Raw genomic sequence first — 20,054 nt, 5'->3', positions numbered from 1 at the left:
GAAGTCGCGGTGAAACCTGGTCGTCGCAGTTAAAAATTAAATTATGGGGTTTTACGTGCCAAAATCACTTTCTGATTATGAGGCAACGCCGTAGTAAGGGACTCCGGAAAGTTCGACCACCTGGGCTTCTTTAACATCCGCATAAATCTAAGTACACCGGCGTTTTTCGCATTTTGCCCCCATCGAAATGCGGCCGCCGTGACCGGGATTCGATCCCGCGACCTCGTACTCAGCAGCCCAACACCATAGCCACTGATTAACCACGGCGGGTTTGGTCGTCGCAGTCGAGCTTGCCGCCAGCAAAAGCGTGTGCTTCGTCGAACGTTCGTTGTAGGTGCCGTTGCTTATGTCCACGGCTTCGTCAGGACTGGGAAACTCCCAGGCTTCGGTGGCAGAGGTAATTGGCGCCATCTATGAGGAGGGCGGAGCAGAAAATTCGTTTCCCTTGCATGGCATCGTAAACCGTCACGCGCCCGCGCGCAGATCGAGGTGGCCGAGTCCTCTCCCCCAAACTCCTCTCCCCTCGCCCTCCCTCATCAGTCCCTCGTAACTCCCTCACCTTCAACGACAGACCAGTTCTGTACTGCCAGACCAGAAGAAGGAACCAAGAAGGGACTGCAAGGACCTAGTTATCTGTAATGGGGACTGTACAACGTGACAAACGTACCACACTCGACCGCAAAATACAGACTTTGCTAAGTACCTTCCAATAGGGGTGAATTATACCCTTGAATATCCTGAATATTTCGCCTTACATCTTCAAGAATTGAGAGCCACACAGTCTGATATGTCATCATAGGTGTAATCAAGGCCTAAAATACGAATAGAATCGCTCTTTTGAAGACGGAAAAGGGGACTTAAACGTGTCTGTGGGGAACCAACGAAGAAATAACGAAATTTTGAAGTTTCGCGCAGCACCTGGAATATTTCCGTACTCAGTGAGGATTCGAAGACTACGCGATAAGCTATAGTATATATCTTCATTCCTGAGATACAATGCGACGTCATCGGCGAAGGCTGTCACCTTCACAACACCGCTACCAGGCAGTGGAATACCGCACACGTAAGGGTCTCCTACTAGCTTAGTGGCTTGCGCGGGTCCATAGATGCACAAAATATGTAACCTAAATGAAGTTAGCACACGATCAAATGCCAATATCCGCCCTGTCCCATCAGACTAAACATCATGATCTCGCAGTAAAATTGTTGAATATAATAATGCCGACTCCATTAGAGCTTGATGTCGCGAAAGAAAAAAAAAAATCTCATAGGTTGAATGTGCGTTTGAAAGGAAGAACATGTCCAATGCTGAAAAAAATTGTTTCTTGCAAACACAGAATTTCACCATTTCTGGCGCGGGCCACGCTGATAATTTGGGCCTGTTTGATAGGACTTCAGAACTCCTGTGCGTTTAATGAAATAATATTCAGGGTGTTAGCCATATTTAAATAAAAGTGTCATCGAACTGACCCGGTAGTGTTGTACAAGCCGGTGCAGCGAGAACAAGTCCAGGGGACATGCAGTACACAGGTCACTTCTTCGACCCTCTCGAAGAAGGCCGAGGTTTCTTTGGCCGCTGCAACTCGGTGCGGCCATCCGGGGCGCTGCCCGAGCCAAAGGCTGACGCGTGGGCACGCTTTCCGTCTCGTGAGACCACCATTTCTACGTCGAGTCCATCCAGGCTTGGTGGGATTGGATTGGACAAACTATAACAAAGGTCCTGCTGGACGCGCGTCAGCGCGCAGCAGGTGTCTGCCACGCAGGGACCGACAGGGAATACCTGTCGGCCGCTGCGCGGGCCTGCTGGATGGCCCATTGCTGCTCTTGGAGTAGCGGGCTTGGTAGGGTCTTCTCTCACTTGTCCAAGGTAGAGTCGGGCGGAGTGTTTCAACACTCCCAGAGCACGTGCGCGAGTTCGCCGCGTCGCCGCACGAGGGCAATAGACCTCAGAGAGGCCGACTATTAGGCCATCGCGTCGACGACGGTTTCAGGACCATTCCCCCCCCGTAGGGACAGCAACATCGCAGACTTGGGCCTTCGAAGGAGTTCACGGCACCGTAGGTGCCATGGCGTGAGAGGTGGGCGCCCCTGACGTGCAACACGCAGGGACGTGTTCAGAAAAGAGTTTACTCCGACAAGAGTCGATACGAACACTGCACGAATCCACCAGGACGATAACATTTAAATAACGAAACAGAGCACGTTTACAAAGTAATGTCACGGCGGTTTAGAAAAAGTTTATTTCGACAAGAGACGATACTAACACTGAGTCATAATCACGGCACAATTCCACCGGGACGATAACATGTAAGAAACGAAATACAGCACGTTTTCAACGTAAGTAATGTCCGAGTCCTCACGCACCAACATATAAACACGTATACCCACGGAAAGGCACAGTTACACATAAACTAAATGCCACATGTACAAAATGATTTTCAATATATACAGTGTACACAATGGTTATGTACAATGATGATGGGATAGAACACTTTACACAATTTTGAAGTGATGTGCACGAGATGTGTATATACAAAAATGATCATGTATACGAGAGGACACACACACAGAAATCACGGGCACCTGCATTCTATGTGCATTAAATGAATACTTCTGATGGTCTGGCTACAAGAACCAGGCTGGACGAAAATTCAGCCATACGCGTCCATCAGCCACCGACAGGAAATGACATGACCACTGTCGAAGGAACTCTTCTTCTCCAAGGAAGAACAACTCCTTCGACAGAAACGACAGTAGCTCAGAGTAGAGCCTCCCCATAAGTGGAAACAGAGCGCGGTGACGACGTCCCGTGGCAACAGCCTCGCACCGGTTACGCCATAGACAGAAGGCCCCCGCAGCAATTAAAAGTCGCGCGAAGCGGCCACGTGAGTAGCGACCAGATGTAATAAAGCGGTTAACTCCAAGGCCACGATATCCAGTATGCATGGCCCTCCAAAATATCCTGGCAACGACGCATTGAAGCAGTACATGTTTATTGGATTCTTGAAGGGGGCAATTGGGACACTGCGAAGATGGGACAACGCCTCACCGCTCAAGCCTGTCCCGAGCTGGAAGCACTTGCCACCCTAGACGCCACATGAAGTCGCGTAGGTGGCCAGGCAAAAATGACGCCGTTATCGCATCCCACGACACATTATTGGAACGTGCGAGGCGCGCTGGGGGAACTAGAGGAAGCAGTAAGGCTGACATAGTATCTACTACACGGTTTTGGAGAATGTCTACATCAGGATATACCTGTTGTATGTGGCGATAAAATGCCACGGCCGTACAGTAAAATGTAGGTGCGTTTAACACTTGTGGTCCGTGATTTAAGTGTACGCGCGGTAACATGTAGCGAATTTTCGTGCCAAGGAAATAGCAAGCGAGTTCGCGCGCTGGACACTGATCATGCTGTAACAGACGGAGCAGAAATCGCAGAGCAAGCAGCCGGCAGCGGACAGACACGGATGGGAAGGCGAACCCACCGCGAGAGCGTGGTTGCCCATGCGCCGCGCGACAGACCAGTTCTGTAGTGCCCGACCAGAAGAAGGCACCAAGAAGGGACTGCAAGGACCTAGTAACCCGTAATGGTGGCTGTACGACGTGACAAACGTACCACACTCGGCCGCAAAATACAGACTGCGCTAAGTACCTTCTTTCTGATAGGGGTAAATCATACCCTTGAACATCTTCAATATTTCTCCTTACATCTTCAAGAATTGAGAGCCACACAGAGTCTGATATGCCATTAGAGGTGTAGTCAAGGCCTAAAATGCAAAGAGAATTGCTCTTTTGAAGAGGGAAAAGCGGACTGAGGCATGTCTGTGGTGAACCAATGAACAAATAAAGACATTTTGAAAAATTTACCGCAACACCTGAAATATTTCCGTACTCAGTGAATATTCGAAGGCTACGGGTTAAGCTATCCCCATTCCTGAGATATAATGTGATGTCATCGGCGAAGGCTGTCACCTTCCCAACACCGCTACCAGGCAGTGGGAGACCGCATACGTAAGGACCTCTCACTATTGAGCGCAGAAATGGTTCAAAGCTGACAAGGAAATTTATTGACCCGTAGGCACGCTTACAACTGTGGTATGAAAGAAAAGTACAATATAAAGTACATCACATGTAATACATCATACTTGATGTAAACAAAACAGATTAACAAATGAAATTATAAATGGTGTCTACTTGACACTGGCTTTGCCACACACAACAACAACAACAACAACAACAACAACAAAACTCATTACCGCATCCACGCAAAAGCGTTATTGTCAGCCTCGAATTTATGAAAGGTACCCGGGGCACATACAGATACAGTCTGTACCCAGGCAACAGAATTGAGCATTATTCTGGCTGTAGAAAGACTTTGCCTCGGGAGACGGTTATGTACCGCGTAGACCAGCGGCGAAGAAACTCGGCTTCACCCAGTTTGAACAACTGTTCTTCAAGATGGCCCCATATTATCACCCGTAGTTTCCGCATTCTGGGGTACATTGCTCTATTTGACTGCCGAGATCGTTCTGCGGTGTTACGGAAGCACCACAAAATGTAGCTAGCGCTGTAGTAGACGAGACTCGCAAACCGATCTCGGCGCTGTGGTGGCCGCACGATGGATATTCCGAACATTCTTGCAACTAGCTTCCAGAAGGTGCGTGCTACAACGCAGTCCTTTACTACATGCGCGTTGGTCTCTGTTTGTGCGCAATATATGCATTTATCATTCGCTACCATATGCCAGCGTTCAAGCCTGTCTCTTGTAGGTAGAATGCCCCACTGATATTGCCAATGAAAATCCTTCACTTGAGAGGGCAAATCAGGTGAAAGCACAGCTGTCCATGTTTGTGTAGTAGCTGTCCGTGGAGGTACAGCTGTCTCACACAACATTTCACAAAGCCTAGAAACTGGTGTCGCACGCCACTTTGTAATTCTTAGTTGTACAAGCTGGCTTTGCAAGTGCGCAGCCGCCGCATACTGCGGTGCTGGCGTTACCGCCGTTGGAAGCAAGTTCGACGGTAATGGCCCAGCCAATAAAGGAGCAGTGGCCTACCAGGGTACTCATCATCATCAAGTAGATCACATGTACTCTTAGTGCACAACAGCCTACCGAATGTAACTATGCACGGCAAGCTCCATCCTCCGCTGGATTTTGGCAGACGCAAAAATTGCTGCGCTACGTATTGCGACTTGTTTAGCCAGAACCATGAGAAAATAAGTGAGTTTACTAGTCGTACTGTTGGTGACGGCGGGTGAGCTACCCTTGCAACAAACCACAGTTTACTGCACAATACGTTCTTAATGAAGAAAGCCCTTTCTGCCAGCGGCAGTGGCGACGCAGTCACTGCTTCTGACTGTTCTTTAATGGAGCTGACAATGTCTCGCCACGTGTGAGGTGAAACACCACTTGTACAAAATTTGATACCTAGTATTTGCATATGCTCGGTCTGTTTAATGTCCCCTGGTAGCGTTATTTCGCCGCGACCTAAATTTAATGCTTCACATTTTCTCATATTTATTTTGCCCCCTGACACTGAAGCATATTGGTTATAAATACAAAATACCTCTACAAGACTGTCCCCATCCCGTAAAAACAAAGTGATGTCATCCGCATACGCCGATACTTTTATGCACCCGGATCCCGGCATAGGAAGACCTCTTATGAGCGGGCTCTCGCTAAACCGCCTTAACAACGGGTCAATCGCAAGCACAAACAATATGGGTGACAAAGGACAACCCTGCCGCACTCCCCTTGTCACATCAAATCTAGGTGTTAAAATGCTGTTAAGCAGTAGCTCAGCTGTTGTTCGCGAATACAACATCCGCAGGATGCCTACAAACTCTTCAGGGAAGTTATAGCCTCGTAAAACCTGAAATAAGTACTGGTGTTCTAAGCGGTCGAACGCTTTGGCTTGGTCCAAGCTTACTAATACTCCTGAAGCTTCACGCGCTGTTGTGTATTGTATGATATCACGTGTTAAGTTGAGAGACGAAAATATACTCCGACCCGGCACGGAACATGTTTGATGTACACTGACTATTTTCGGCAATAATATCTTCATGCGGTTTACAAGAAGGGTTGTCAATATTTTATAGTCTGTGTTGAGCAGTGTTATAGGCCTCCAGGATGAGGGTTCTGCAAGGTTGGAGTCTGGCTTTGGCAAGAGCATTACGCGGCCCCGATTAAACGATTTAGGAATACCTTCCCGTGCAAGAATGCCGTTAAGGAGCGACACTAAGGCAGTGCCTACTTCCTCCCAGCAAGATCGGTAAAATTCGACTGGTAAGCCATCTGGACCGGGTGTTGATCCGCTGTTCATCGATCGTATAACATCAAAAACTTCTTGCAGATTTGTTGGAGGCAATAAATTCTGGCCTTCTGTATCTTCTACTTGAGGTAGGTTAGCGCAAAAGTCTGAAATTTCTTCACTCAATAGCTCTGCATTATAAATCTTTTCCGATGAAAATGCGTCTGAGAACCAGTTCCAAAAAATTATTTCGATATCTCGCCTCGCATTGCTCTCTGTGCCATCTTCTATTATAACCCTTTCAATGAAAGAGCTGCCATTCTGCCTCCTGCTGGACGCACGAGCCAGCCGCAGTACCTCAGGGTCGGTAATTGGCCTGTTGGTCATCCACGCCTTTGCAGAGGTGCGAGAGTACCAGCTCATAAGTCTATGGTAGCGTTCACGCTGATGATCTAGGTATTCGCGCATTAACTGTGTTTGGGAGTTACCGTCTCGTACTATTCTTATCCTTCTCAGGCACTCACAAAGCTGTTCGGTCTCTTTTCTTTTTCTGCTAGCTGCTATGCATACCGACCTCCACCTTTCCTTTAAAGTATCCCACGCTTCAATATTGCATTCATAATCGCGAACTGTTGTAGCTACTGACGCTTTTAGTTCGGTTAGAGTCGCCTGGTCACGCAAAGAAGCAATGTCTAGTCTCCACATGTCAGTGCGTTCACCTGGCCTTCCTTCGAGGTTCAATATGACAGCGAAAGGGCGATGGTCTGAAATGTACCCGGCTTCCGCGGGGAGATCGAGGATGCTGCACTGGACAATTTGCGTTGTTAATTCAGGGGGGAAATACATTCGATCTAGACGACATTGCGATTGCCTTTGCTGCCATGTGGCGCCAAAACTTCCGCCATGCATATGGACCCAGGCATCAGATAAATTGTATTCCTTCACTATACGAGATAATTCAGTTGCGTGCGTATTGGAAGCGTATTGTCGTGGCCCTCGTGAGTCGCGCATGGGGTCGAGCACACAGTTAAAATAGCCAACGATAAAGAATGGGTGGTTGTCTAACAAAAAAGGGGAGAGTCTCGCAAAGAAGTCATTGCGGTCTGACCGTACGGCGGGTCCATAGACATTCAATGCCCGAACTTTCCTCTCACCCCAGAAAAAATCAAAAGCTATTACACGACCTTCCAAGTCAAAAAGGCGGTGACTTCCATGTAGAAGCACCCTACGAAAAACCACCACTCCTACACCACGACATCTCCCGGGGCTATATGAAAAATAAGCTTTAACAGAAAATTCATCGCAAAATCTTTTAACTTCCTGCTTGTTTCTCAAGTTACACTCCTGAAGAAACAGGAGGTCGACTTTTTTCTCGCGAGCGAAATGAATTACTTCCCTCTGCTTATCTATGCTACGAAATCCTTGTGCGTTAAGTGTCATTATGTGCAAATACATGGTGAGTTAGTTGCGTACAGAAATAGACTAAGACAAATGGCTTACCACAAGCTAGTTGCGAACTGAATCGGCGTCCTACATCAGTGCAACAGCCAGAACATGGCAAAATCAGCAATGACTTAGGAGTATCACAGCGGCGAACGCGAAACGGGCACTGTTCATGTTCTTCTCACAAGTTAGCCGGAAGCAAGCTGATTACTAAAATACCGAGATTGCAGACGCTCGCACAGGGACGGGAACGCGATGTCTGCGCGAAACACCGTTCCGTCAACGCTGCCTGAGCTTCGTAGCGGGGAGTAGAGGAAAAGCAGCCCTTACGGGCAGCAGAAGCAGTGTAAGGCGCCATTGTTAGTACGTCTCCGAATCGGAGACAACGTCCATGGTAGTGGTGTCTCGTGGCATTTTCTTGCATTTCTTGGAGGGTGTCGCCATTGGTTCTGATGACGTAGAGCTCTCTGAAGAGAGCATTCTCTTGGCTTCTTCAGACGCTGTTTGCGAGCGCGTGCGTCTCTCATTCACCGCTGTACTAGTACCACTCGCAAGCGCGGTCGTTGTCTTGGCAACCGGCGTGATCCTCGACGGACCGGCCGAGACTTCGGGGAGGCCGCGATGGCGTCCATCCGCGTTCTCGCTAGCGTTCGGTGTTGTAGCACATGCAAGGAGCCGTTCCCGCTGTGATAGCGTAGACTGGGCGTCTAACGTAGGCTCCTCATCGTCTTCCGTGGCAGACGACGCCATTGTGGCAGGTGGCGTCTCGTTGCTCTCTTCGTCAGTAGAGGGAGAAGACGCAGCGTCGCTGGCATCGGGGGACGCTGGCGTCAGCGCCTCTGGGGCACTTTATTTTCCTGCTTGATCTGTGGCTTGCGTCTGTGCTGCGTCTTCAGATGTATTCTCTCCCAGTCGTGGCTGGGCGGGCGTCACTGGTTTCACTGCAGCAGCATACGAACGTGGCAATACACAGTCAACAGTGGCGTGCTCGCCATTACAACGTCTGCATGGCGCGTTGCACGTTGCAGTCGCATGGCCAAAAATGGCACATCGGGCGCATCGAGCTGATGTGCAGGTGGCCCCAAAATGACCTTCTGCTCCGCACTTGGAGCACACTCTCTTCATTCCTTTGTATTCCAGCATTACCCGAAAGCCAGTCACCATGATGAAATTCGGTGGGGGTTTTACCATCTCGAGCTTGACCAGGCGGCTGCCATTGCTGATGTCCGTCCTGTCCTTGAAAACAACGTCGGAAATGCCTCGGCACTTCCCATACGGTGCAAGTGCAGCAATCAGAGCGTCGTCACTGACACAGGGTGGAAGACGATAGACCGTCACATAAACCACTGGAGTGCCCATGCGTTCCAGCGGTACGACCTTGTTGGCGAGCAGCAGGGAGCCTTTTGCCGCCATCTTGGCTGCCTGAGCCACGGAGCGGACAGCTGCCAAGAACTTGTTGCCGCCGTGATGTTGCAGATACTGCAACCCTCCGGCACCTACAACTTCTTCGATGGAATCGATGATGGCGTCAACCGGCGTCGAAACCGGTACATTGAAGAGAAAGCACTGGGCTTTCGTTGGACGCTGAACAGGCGCTGGTTTGTCCATGGCTGATTCACCTAAGCAACCACGACGCAATGCGTGGTGCCCAGGCTGATGATACACACGAAATAAGCACACACAAGTTGCGAGAACAAAACGAGATCACCCAGGCAACCCCTCCAAAGCTGAGCACATGTGTGTGTTTAGAAAAAGTTTATTTCGACAAGAGACGATACGAACACCGAGTCATAATCACGGCACAATTCCACCGGGACGATAACATGTAAGAAACGAAACACCGCACGTTTTCAACGTAAGTAATGTCCGAGTATTCACGCGCCAACATATAAACACGTATACCCACAGAAAGGCACAGTTACACATAAACTAAATGCCACATGTACAAAATGATTTTCAATATATACAGTGTACACAATGGTTATGTACAATGATGATGTGATAGAACACTTTACACAATTTTGAAGTGATGTGCACGAGATGTGTATATACAAAAATGATCATGTATACGAGAGGACACACACACAGAAATCACGGGCACCTGCATCCTATGTGCATTAAATGAATACTTCTGATGGTCTGGCTACAAGAACCAGACTGGACGAAAATTCAGCCATACGCGTCCATTAGCCACCGACAGGAAACGACATGACCACTGTCGAAGGAACTCTTCTTCTCCAAGGAAGAACAACTCCTCCGACAGAAAGGACAGTAGCTCAGAGTAGAGCCTCCCCATAAGTGGAAACAGAGCGCGGTGACGACGTCCCATGGCAACTGCCTCGCACCGGTTACGCCATAGACAGAAGGCCCCCGCAGCAATTAAAAGTAGCGCGAAGCGGCCACGTGAGCAGCGACCAGATGTAACAAAGCGGTTAACTCCAAGGCCACGAAATCCAGTATGTACGGCCCTCCAAAATATCCTGGCAACGACGCATTGCAGCAGTACATGTTTATTGGATTCTTGAAGGGGGCAATTAGGACACTGCGAAGATGGGACAACGCCCCACCGCTCAAGCCTGTCCCGAGTTGGAAGCACTTGCCACCCTAGACGCCACATGGAGTCGCGTAGGTGGCCAGGCAAAAATGACGCCGTTATCGCATCCCACGACACATTATTTGAACGTGCGAGGCGCGCTGGGGGAACTAGAGGAAGCAGTAAGGCTGACATAGTATCTACTACACGGTTTTGGAGAACGTCTACATCGGGACATACCTGTTGTATGTGGCGATAAAATGCCACGGCCGTACAGTAAAATGTAGGTGCGTTTAACACTTGTGGTCCGTGATTTAAGTGTATGCCCGGTAACATGTAGCGAATTTTCGTGCCAAGGAAATAGCAAGCGAGTTCGCGCGCTGGACACTGATCATGCTGTAACAGACGGAGCAGAAATCGCAGAGCAAGCAGCCGGCAGCGGACAGACACGGATGGGAAGGCGAACCCACCGCGAGAGCGTGGTTGCCCATGCGCCGCGCGACAGACTAGTTCTGTACGGCCCGACCAGAAGAAGGCACCAAGAAGGGACTGCAAGGACCTAGTAACCCGTAATGGTGGCTGTACGACGTGACAAACGTACCACACTCGGCCGCAAAATACAGACTGCGCTAAGTACCTTCTTTCTGATAGGGGTAAATCATACCCTTGAACATCTTCAATATTTCGCCTTACATCTTCAAGAATTGAGAGCCACACAGAGTCTGATATGCCATTAGAGGTGTAGTCAAGACCTAAAATGCGAAGAGAATTGCTCTTTTGAAGACGGAAAAGGGGACTTAGGCATGTCTGTGGTGAACCAATGAACAAATAACGACATTTTGAAAAATTTAGCGCAGCACCTGAAGTATTTCCGTACTCAGTAAAAATTCGAAGGCTACGGGTTAAGCTATCTTCATTCCTGAGATATAATGTGATGTCATCAGCGAAGGCTGTCACCTTCACAACCCCGCTACCAGGCAATGGGAGACCGCATACGTAAGGGTCTCTCACTATTGAGCGCAGAAATGGTTCAAGGCTAAGCACAAAGAGTACTGGGGATAGAGGGCACCCTTGACGAACGCCACGAGTAACGGGAAACGGTGCACTTTCTCGACCATCCAGGAACAATCTACTTCGGATATTTGAATAGGTATTCCTAATAAGTTCCACAAAATTTGACGAGAAGCCGAACGAGGTCAGTACATTAAAAAATTACCGACGATTACGTTACTTCCTAATGCGAAATTTGAGCGCAGCAAATAAGCTGTTTCACCTTTTCGATAGATTGAGGCAAAGAAATCGAGCAACACATGTATGCGCTATCACAGAATTTTTTTTTTATTTTTCACACGTATTCCTTTAACAAAGACTCCACTAACAGTTCTTGACAGTCATGAAGGAAGCTTTGTGGTGGGAGAAATAGACTGATATATGTTCGACTTGGTACACCAATGCTTGATTCTCAAAGACGAGATCTATACAAGTGCCTCGCGAGGTTGTCACAGCCGTGGGACGCGTTACGAGCGAGAGGAACGGGATGTTCTCCCGCATAAGTGTTAGGAAATTGCTGTTTGTCTTTATGTCAAGCCGCCACCGATCTGCCTCTCTGATTGCCACCGCACAGGGCGAACGGCAGCGGCAATTTCGGCTCGGGCGGTGCACATATACAGATCCGCCGCCACCGATCTGGCTCTCTGATTGCCACCGCACAGGGGTTGCATTGGAGGAGGAGCGAAGAAAGGAATTAAGTTCGAGCCGGCGCTTTGACAACCGGAGACTCGCAGGAAGAGGGGGGAGGGGGGCGGCGTGTACACCCAGCGGCAAACGATGGGGGCAGAAGCGCGCGCAGCAAGCGGACAACACGATAAAGGGAGGAGGGAAGAGATAGCAGCGACTGACTGATGCCGCTGACGCCGATAGTGAGTCAACCCCAGCTGCGGAGTTGGTTTCAGGGACAACGCCGCCGATGCCGACACAAACAATATGATACCCTCGCTTCCGCAGCGCTAAGAACCAGGTCTAGCCGTGGGAAGGTGGTCACGTATTCGTCGACGTGCCGGGGCCTACGTGAAATAACCGGCGCGTCGGCAACTGAAGAGCACCCTATCCGCCACACAAGAACAGGGGGGGGGGGACCCTTTCCTCCTCTTTCTGCATGGCGGCGACGGTGTTCTATGCAGTCACGTTATCTTGACTCTCTAGCGGCGTCAGCGGCATCCAGCGGTATCAGTCGGTCGCTGCTAGCGCTGGGGGGATGAAAGGGGGGCGGAGCTGGTTACGAGGCCGACGACAACGCCGACGACGACGCGAAACCCAGGAACGGACGCCAAAGAGCTGCGCTCTAAAATGTAGTTATGTTCAAGGCGATCGAATGCCTTTTCTTGATCTAGTGAAACTAAGAGACCACGTGCTGACCTGGTCAGCGTGTATGTCATTATGTCACGCGTAACGAACGAAAGACTGTATCTCTCTGCCAGGGACTGAGCATGCCTGATGGTGTCCTATTAGGGAAGGCATCAGGCTTCTCAAGCGCCGGGTGAGAACAGCTGTGAAGGTTTTGTAGTCAACGTTAAGAAGCGTGATTCGCCTCCATTCCTCTGGGCGAACTGATGACGGATCGTGCTTAGGTATTAGCACAATACGACCGTCCCGAAAACTAAGCGGGAAATCAAAGTTCTCAAAGCATTGGCTGATGACAGATACAAAAGCGGCACCAATATATTCCCAGAACGTTAGATTAAACTCAACGGGCAACCCGTCCGGCCCTGGGGCCGAGCCACGCTTCATGAAAGATAATGCTGCCTTCACTTCCTCGGCTGATGGTCGTGCGCAAAGGCGGTCAGCTACCTCAGGTGGAACCTGAGGCAGACCACTAAGCTGAGCACACGGTATTCTTTTGATGGAGCGTTTGAGGTGACCAACATCTTCGAGTGACACTGCCTGTACGCTACTTGTAGCAACCTTCAAAGTAGCGCTGCTTAGTTTGGCGCTTTGCCACTAACCTTTACTTCTGGATTTACGAGATTCGGCAACAAAATCGTGTTGTAACATGTTTCATGAACGGCGTACATGTTTCTTAACTAAAATTCTGACTACCGCTGACGTAAAATGCTGCAAAATTAAATTTCAATTCAAAATTGTTGGCACCGTTTTGTAACTGCCGCTGCCGTATTCACTAGCCAACAGTCGAGTGGTCCGATAGGGCGCTCTCCCTCGGAGGCGCCGCGTGTGGAAAAATTGTGTGAGGGCGCTGCGAGCGAACTATTCAATGGGGTGTAGTCGCTTTTCGCGGCACATTCAACGTAATTTCGCTACGTTCCCTGAGACCGATTGCGCACGGAAGCTCTTATAATGTTGCTTTATCTGAACTGCAAATTGACATTGACATCTCCTTGCTACGTATACCAAGGGGGGGGGGGGGGGGGGGGCTATGGGGCTTCAACCTCTCCTCCCCCAAATTTTTTCATGCTGTCTATGCATCGTCGACCAAAGCAACCCCCCGCGCCGGAAATCATTCTGGATTTTGTCTAGAATGTCCTTTACACGCTCGAAAAGAATTTCAGGGCGAACTAGGCTGGATTTCGCGGCAACGCCCATTCACCGGGAGTCACATGCCCGCAAGCAGCCCCATCCGAGCACGAAGTTTCAAGGGCGTTTTGATGGCGAACGGGCTCGCCGCGGAATCGCGCGGAGGCAGCGGAATCTACGGAGCGCATGGATGTCAATTCCGAAACTGTACGAGTATAAAGTTTTCATAAACTTTTGATGTGAAAGGTGCACTGACATTTCGAAAGTTGTGCTTTAGATATTCGATTGCGGTTGTTTGTGGGTTTAATGTTGTTTTAAACATTTAATGCCAAAGGTGCATTGATTTTTCTAATGTCTTAGATCGGAACATACAACGAGACAAGCCAAATCAGCACACTATCAGACAAGCTGACAAAGAACGCAGCGAGGTCCGATGAGACGAAGCATTGTGGTGGTTCATTTGTGCCGTCATGTCGCATAAAAAAAAAAAAAACAATTATGCGACATCCATGTCAAGACACTAAAGCGAGCCAGGTTAACTGTGTTCTTATTTATTTTTTCTACTTTGACTTTTATTCGCGAGGGCACATTGAGCCTCTTCAATTTTTTTTATTCTCGCTACCCGTGGGCTGCCAGAGCCAGCCAGAGCCCATGCGTTTTTCTCGTGTTGCCCTGACCACCGCGCGACGCACTTCGGTGCACGTTTAGTTTTCTCTGGCCGAGAGGATTTTCGCCTGGCAGAGTTCTGGACGCCTTCTGGCTAGCAGACGAGAAAAATAAACAATGGTCGCTCATCGCCATCACTGTGAGGACTCGACGGACTGCACCGCGTTCGCTTGAGCGCCACCTCTCCGGAAAGTCTTGTCACGCCGGTGTAGGGTACCGACCTCTATGCGCACGGTTCTCGGTGGACCAAGCGTCTCACGTTTTCTTCGATATTCATTCGGTAGCCACAGTAGGTGCCCAAAGTAGGCATTGGATTGTGGTCAACATACTCTCCTTTGCGTTTCTTTTCATTTCGGTGCCCCCGCCCCACAAAAGGAAAGAAAAATACATTGTTGCGGCGCAGCGCATTGTCGCATGGGGAAAGTTTGATTTTGTTACTTCTTTTACGGAAAATAATCGGCCACGGGACGCTTCAGCTGCCGAATACGCTTATTATATTATTGCGATAGCAATTATATTGACACTCTAGGCGCATTCCTGCTGTCGTCGTCTTTCTCATGTTTCGTATGAAGTTCATGGGCGATAACATCGCGACATCACGTCGCATGCTGTATGTGCGAGTGAAAGCGTAGAAATGGGGGGGAGGGGGGTGGAATGGGTGAGCCGACGATGGTGGCTCAGTGTTCTGTGCGCAAAGGAGAAAAACGGGGAGCAAGCGCGCCGCCTTCCGTCGCGCGCGATACATCGGGGGGGGGGGGGGGGAGTGGATGGAATGGGGGCGGGGTTTAGGATTATGTGAATCTGTGATTGCGCAACATGTTTATTTGCCCTGTTTGACGCATTATATACAGTGAATTTTTCTTAGATACATAGATTTATTGGAGACTTATACGCATATTTAGATATCTAGCTGCAACCTTTTGTGTGTACGTGCAGTGAACTTTCTTTCCAGTGACAGTTTTTTGGCCTTTTTCAAGCCTTTGTATATTCCATTGTATCTTCGCATTTCTAATGAACGAGGGCGAGTGAAGTGAAAGTGAGCCTACCCAACCCGCGCAATAATGGTTCGGTTCACTATCTGCGAGACACGAGCGTAGCACAAATGCATCTCTCATTTACAAAAGTGACACGCAGGTGTGAGGATAAATGTTTTTAATGCTCTCATACACTGGGCTGAACATGGTTGCGTGACGTGATGGACGCTTCAGATGTTGAGCAGCGTGGTGCCGTGAGGTTTTTGACAGCTGAAGGTGTTTCCCAAAAAGAAATTAGTCGCTGTATGGCTGCTGTGTACGTTGAACATTGCATTTCATTGGCCACTGTGAAGCTTTGGAGCAAGCAGTTGAAAGAAAGACGTGAAAATTGCAAAGACGCTACGAGACCGGGCCAAAGCCATCGTGCAATCACCCTCAACAAAATTGCAAAGGTTGGTGATCTGATGAGACAAGAACGGAGCATAAGCATCGATGAACTGGCAGCGTGTGAACATCAGTCACGGTTCAGTTCGCGCCATAATTCATGAACATCTCGGTTATCGGCTCTTGTGTGCGCAATGGATGCTCAAGATTTTGAACCATCGTCAGAAGACGGAGAGGTTCTGCGCTGCCTTGGCTCATCTGATCCGATATCACAATGAGGGTGACGACTTCTTGTCTGCAATTGTGATCGGAGACGAACCATGATGCCACTACTATGAGCCTGAAACACCACGGCAAAGCTTACAGTGGAAACATTCGAATTCACCAACCCCAAAGAAAGCAAAGGCCATCATTTCCGCCGGAAAGGTGTTGTTGACTTCTTTTTTTTTTTTCGATCGCCAGGAGCCATTACTGATAGAATTTGCTAAACCCTGAGAGACTATCGATCGTTTCGGACATTGTGAAACGCCGGATCGGCTGCGTGTAGTAATCTAGAACCAACGACGTGGAAAATTGACGAAAGGGGTCATCTTGTTCGACGACCTGGCTATGGTGTTGCGCTGTTGAGCACAAAGTGGTGGGATCGAATCCCGGCCCCGGCGGCCGCATTTCGATGGGGGTGAAATACGAAAACACCCGTGTACTTAGATTTAGGTGTACGTTAAAGAACCCGAGGTGGTCGAAATTTCCGGAGTCCTCCACTTTGGCGTGCCTCATAATCAGAAAGGGGTTTTGGCACGTAATACCCCATAATTAAATTTTATTTCTTCCACGACAACGTCAATCCCCACGTCGCTGGTGTGGTTAATACAAAACTGGCAAAGTTCAAGTTGGAAACGCTGCAACATCCGCCATACATCTGAGACCTGTCGCCTTGCGATTTCCACATTTTGGGACAAATGAAAAAACAGCTCAGGGAGCTGACGTGAAAGAGTCAGTTGAAGACTTTTTGAAGCAGCAACCCAAGGAGTTTTATGAGACGGGAATCACGGGACTCGTTAGTCAATGCTACAATTGTCTAAATGCTCACGGAGGCTACTTTTAAATAAAGTTCCCTGTTTGTCATATATTCGCATTGGCTCACTTTCGTTTGACTCGCCCTCGTACATTTTGCATAACGGCTTTATATACATGCTCTCCGTTGGGACAATAATTTCGGCGCAATTGCTCTCGGTACACGACCAGTGACAGCTGCTCCTGCGTAATACATTGGAATAAATGACAGCGTCATTGCGTTTTTTCACTGGCCATTGCATATGTATAAAAATTTAAGCAAGGTTCTTGAATGACAAAGTTTCATTAACATATTTGACCTCAACTTTTTCATTTCATGGCCTTTACATTTTTCATATCAGTGGCATGCACTGCTTTGCTAGTTTAGAACTGATCTAGTTCTAATGCTCGTGTGATATTTTCTTTGCTTATTAAATAGACAAAACATGAAAGCATTCATATCAGTTATATTGGTCACAATTTTTGGCACATACAAGTATATTCTTTATGAAAAAATACATATTTTACTTGTTTTGACAGTGCATAGCGTTCAAGAATTCGTTTGCAGCATCTTTGACAATGGCAATGCAGTTATTATTCATGTATTCGCTTTTTAATGAAATTTGTTGCATTCGAGAGAGAAAGTTAAATTCTAGTATCTGTTGGAAGCGGAATTTGGATTTAGGGCTTGAATGTTGCTTAAATATTTTGAAAAATTCGAAAGTGCGGAAAAAAATAGAAGCATGACGTCTACAATCTAACAGCTCAGCTTTAAGAACAGATATCGCGGCTCTGTAAACGGCATCTATTGTAAGAGTCAAAGTGGACAAATGTGATATGTCAATTTGTATCTAACATGAATTGGTTACGTGGCGTACAAGGGTTCCGCAAAAGCCGTATTTCCATAATAGTATGTTTTTTTTTTAGATCCATGCGTAACATATCACTTTTGTCTGCTTTAGATGTACTATGAGATGTGATTCACAGGATTGTGATATTATATTTCATTGTTGAGTTACAGAGTTTTAAACGTGATAGTGTAGTTTTCTGAAAATTTGCGATGCTTGCCAATTTTTAATAAAGAATTGACAAGCTAAATGAAAAATTGGAAACCATAATCAGTAGAATTAAATTTTTTCTTTTAAATGCAACAAATCTCGTCAAACTTGGTGCAGTGGTTGCCGAAAAACACGAATTCACCTTATACATGTATTTAGATAGCAGCACCCGAGCTAAAGCTTCCTTTTAAGGAGGAGGCCAAGCTGCAACGTGAGACCCCCCCCCCCCTCCCCCCCCCCCCCGAACGAAATTTCTGGCTACGCCACTGACGTATACATATTTGAGGCATGGGGTATACAACATGACGTCTTCAATTTTGCTGTCGTTGTCAAGTGCGTCGTCTGCTAACGAGCACGCGTTCGTTGCGCGGACGAAAAATTTTTCTCACAGAAAGTCTTTGCAATAATTTTTTTTTATTTTAACGCGATAGCGTTATAGGTTCCGTGTCGCAGAAAATCTGGTGTCGGTGTCGGCGTTGGACGTCGCTTCGGCAAAAAGAATTTCTAATCAAGAATTCTGAACCACGCATACCCAAATACTTCTCTACCGTCAAAGTTCCTCGTACTTGTATTTCATTCTTTACAAAGTTATTCCTCGGAATTTTGAGAGCGGCAGCCCACAAGCAAATGTAACGGAAAAAAATACATGTTACCTTTTCTCAGATTGAAATACTAAATATGCGAAACAACAGGAGGTCGACCCACGCAAGAGGCCGCGTTTCTACCAGAAAGCTCGCCTTCGTGCATTGCGTTCGCAGCCAGCGTTTCCCGGCAAACACTACGGTTACAAAAGCTGCAGTTGCCGGGAAGCATCAAAAGCAGCAAGGGGTCTTCGAACGCTATCACGTTCCACTCTTCAAGGCGAAGCTTAAGCGTCCTCCAACATTTTTAGTTTCTGTGGCGCGCCCGCGACTCTTCTCGGCCTGCACCAGTTGTACTGTTAACCAGGTGAACTGGTATTTTTAACATTGTTTTCTATAAGTAACACGTAATTTTTTGCCACAGAAGCCGCCTATCTGCAGCATGAAGCTACGTAAGAAAATTTTATTCAAGTCGTGTCATTTTACGCGCGCTTCTTGTTGGTGGAGTGTTGATCAGGGACAATGATCAAAGAAAACAATCTTATAGTGAATGAGATAAACCAGGTTTATTAACTGCTAGGCACGAACAGATGCAGGTGACCAATGCACTTCTACGTAAATGTAAGGGCACATCTATAGACATATATCCACGACATATATGTAAGCGAAAGATTATCAGGTATTCTAAATGCGCTGACTGAAAAAGTGATAACTCCCGACCGAATAAGCGTGTTTCTTTTAAAAGCTATAGCACCATGCTCCAGGTGAACCAATCGACATTCCCAGAAAAGGAATCAAGGCAATTATTGGACGTTGGTATGAACAACAGTGTTAGAGAAAAGACATTAGACAGTTTTAGTACTGTGTACGTTGCGTACGCAAGGGCGTTGCGTACGTAAGATCGCTACGTTCGGCAAAGTGCGCATGTGCAGAACGCAACACGAACGGTACGTGATGCGTACGCGGCCGCTGCGTACGCACGCATTCGATCCTTGCGTGCATACGTAGGGAGCCTTGCGTGCTGCTCTCGTGGTTCTCGTTTGTTGGGGAGAGCGCGAGACAAAAGCGTTTCCCAAAATGGCAGCGCCAAAGACGACCAGTGGAAGGTTGTATACATTTCTATGGACTACGATTTGGCTTTGCTGCGTGAAGTGAACGCGCAGAAGCCATTCCCCGATCCTGCACAGTGGGAATGCATAGCAACAATAGGAACTTTGTTTTTGAGAAAGTACACTCTAAGAAAAGTTTACACCCTTTGGAGTGCCCCTTCTGCCACACAACAATAATCGTCATCTGCCTTGATGCGTTTCCTTTCTTGAAAACGCCGCGCCCGTTACTTTCCTGTCGGGAATGCTATCATGCTGATAACGCGCATGCCGTTCGTTACTGGAAAGTACCGGGCTCGCAGCGTTAAAGAAAGGAAACGCATCAAGGCAGATGACGATTATTGTTGTGTGGCAGATGGGGCACTCCAAAGGGTGTAAACTTTTCTTAGAGTGTATTCAGTGTGTGCTGTTTGCGCGAAAGGCTCGACCTGCTTTTTGCGCAGTTCGTCGCAAATGACCGAGCCAGCCTCGGAAAGC

The 20,054-nt window shown here is 48.1% G+C and overlaps 1 protein-coding gene across 1 annotated transcript; it reads right to left on the bottom strand.

Annotated features, from left to right (window-relative positions):
- Nucleotides 1-7,946: 7,946 nt before the first annotated feature.
- On the bottom strand, nucleotides 7,947-9,401 carry LOC126522120 (uncharacterized). The gene has a single exon (XM_050170902.3). It carries the CDS (start codon nucleotides 9,300-9,302, stop codon nucleotides 8,544-8,546), a length of 759 nt encoding a protein of 252 aa, XP_050026859.1. The 5' UTR covers nucleotides 9,303-9,401; the 3' UTR covers nucleotides 7,947-8,543.
- Nucleotides 9,402-20,054: the final 10,653 nt, after the last annotated feature.

Source organism: Dermacentor andersoni, chromosome 6 (assembly GCF_023375885.2).
Source record: "Dermacentor andersoni chromosome 6, qqDerAnde1_hic_scaffold, whole genome shotgun sequence".
Classification (NCBI taxonomy): domain Eukaryota; kingdom Metazoa; phylum Arthropoda; class Arachnida; order Ixodida; family Ixodidae; genus Dermacentor; species Dermacentor andersoni.
Note: the sequence above shows the minus strand (reverse complement) of the source record. Positions and strands in the feature narration are given on the sequence as shown.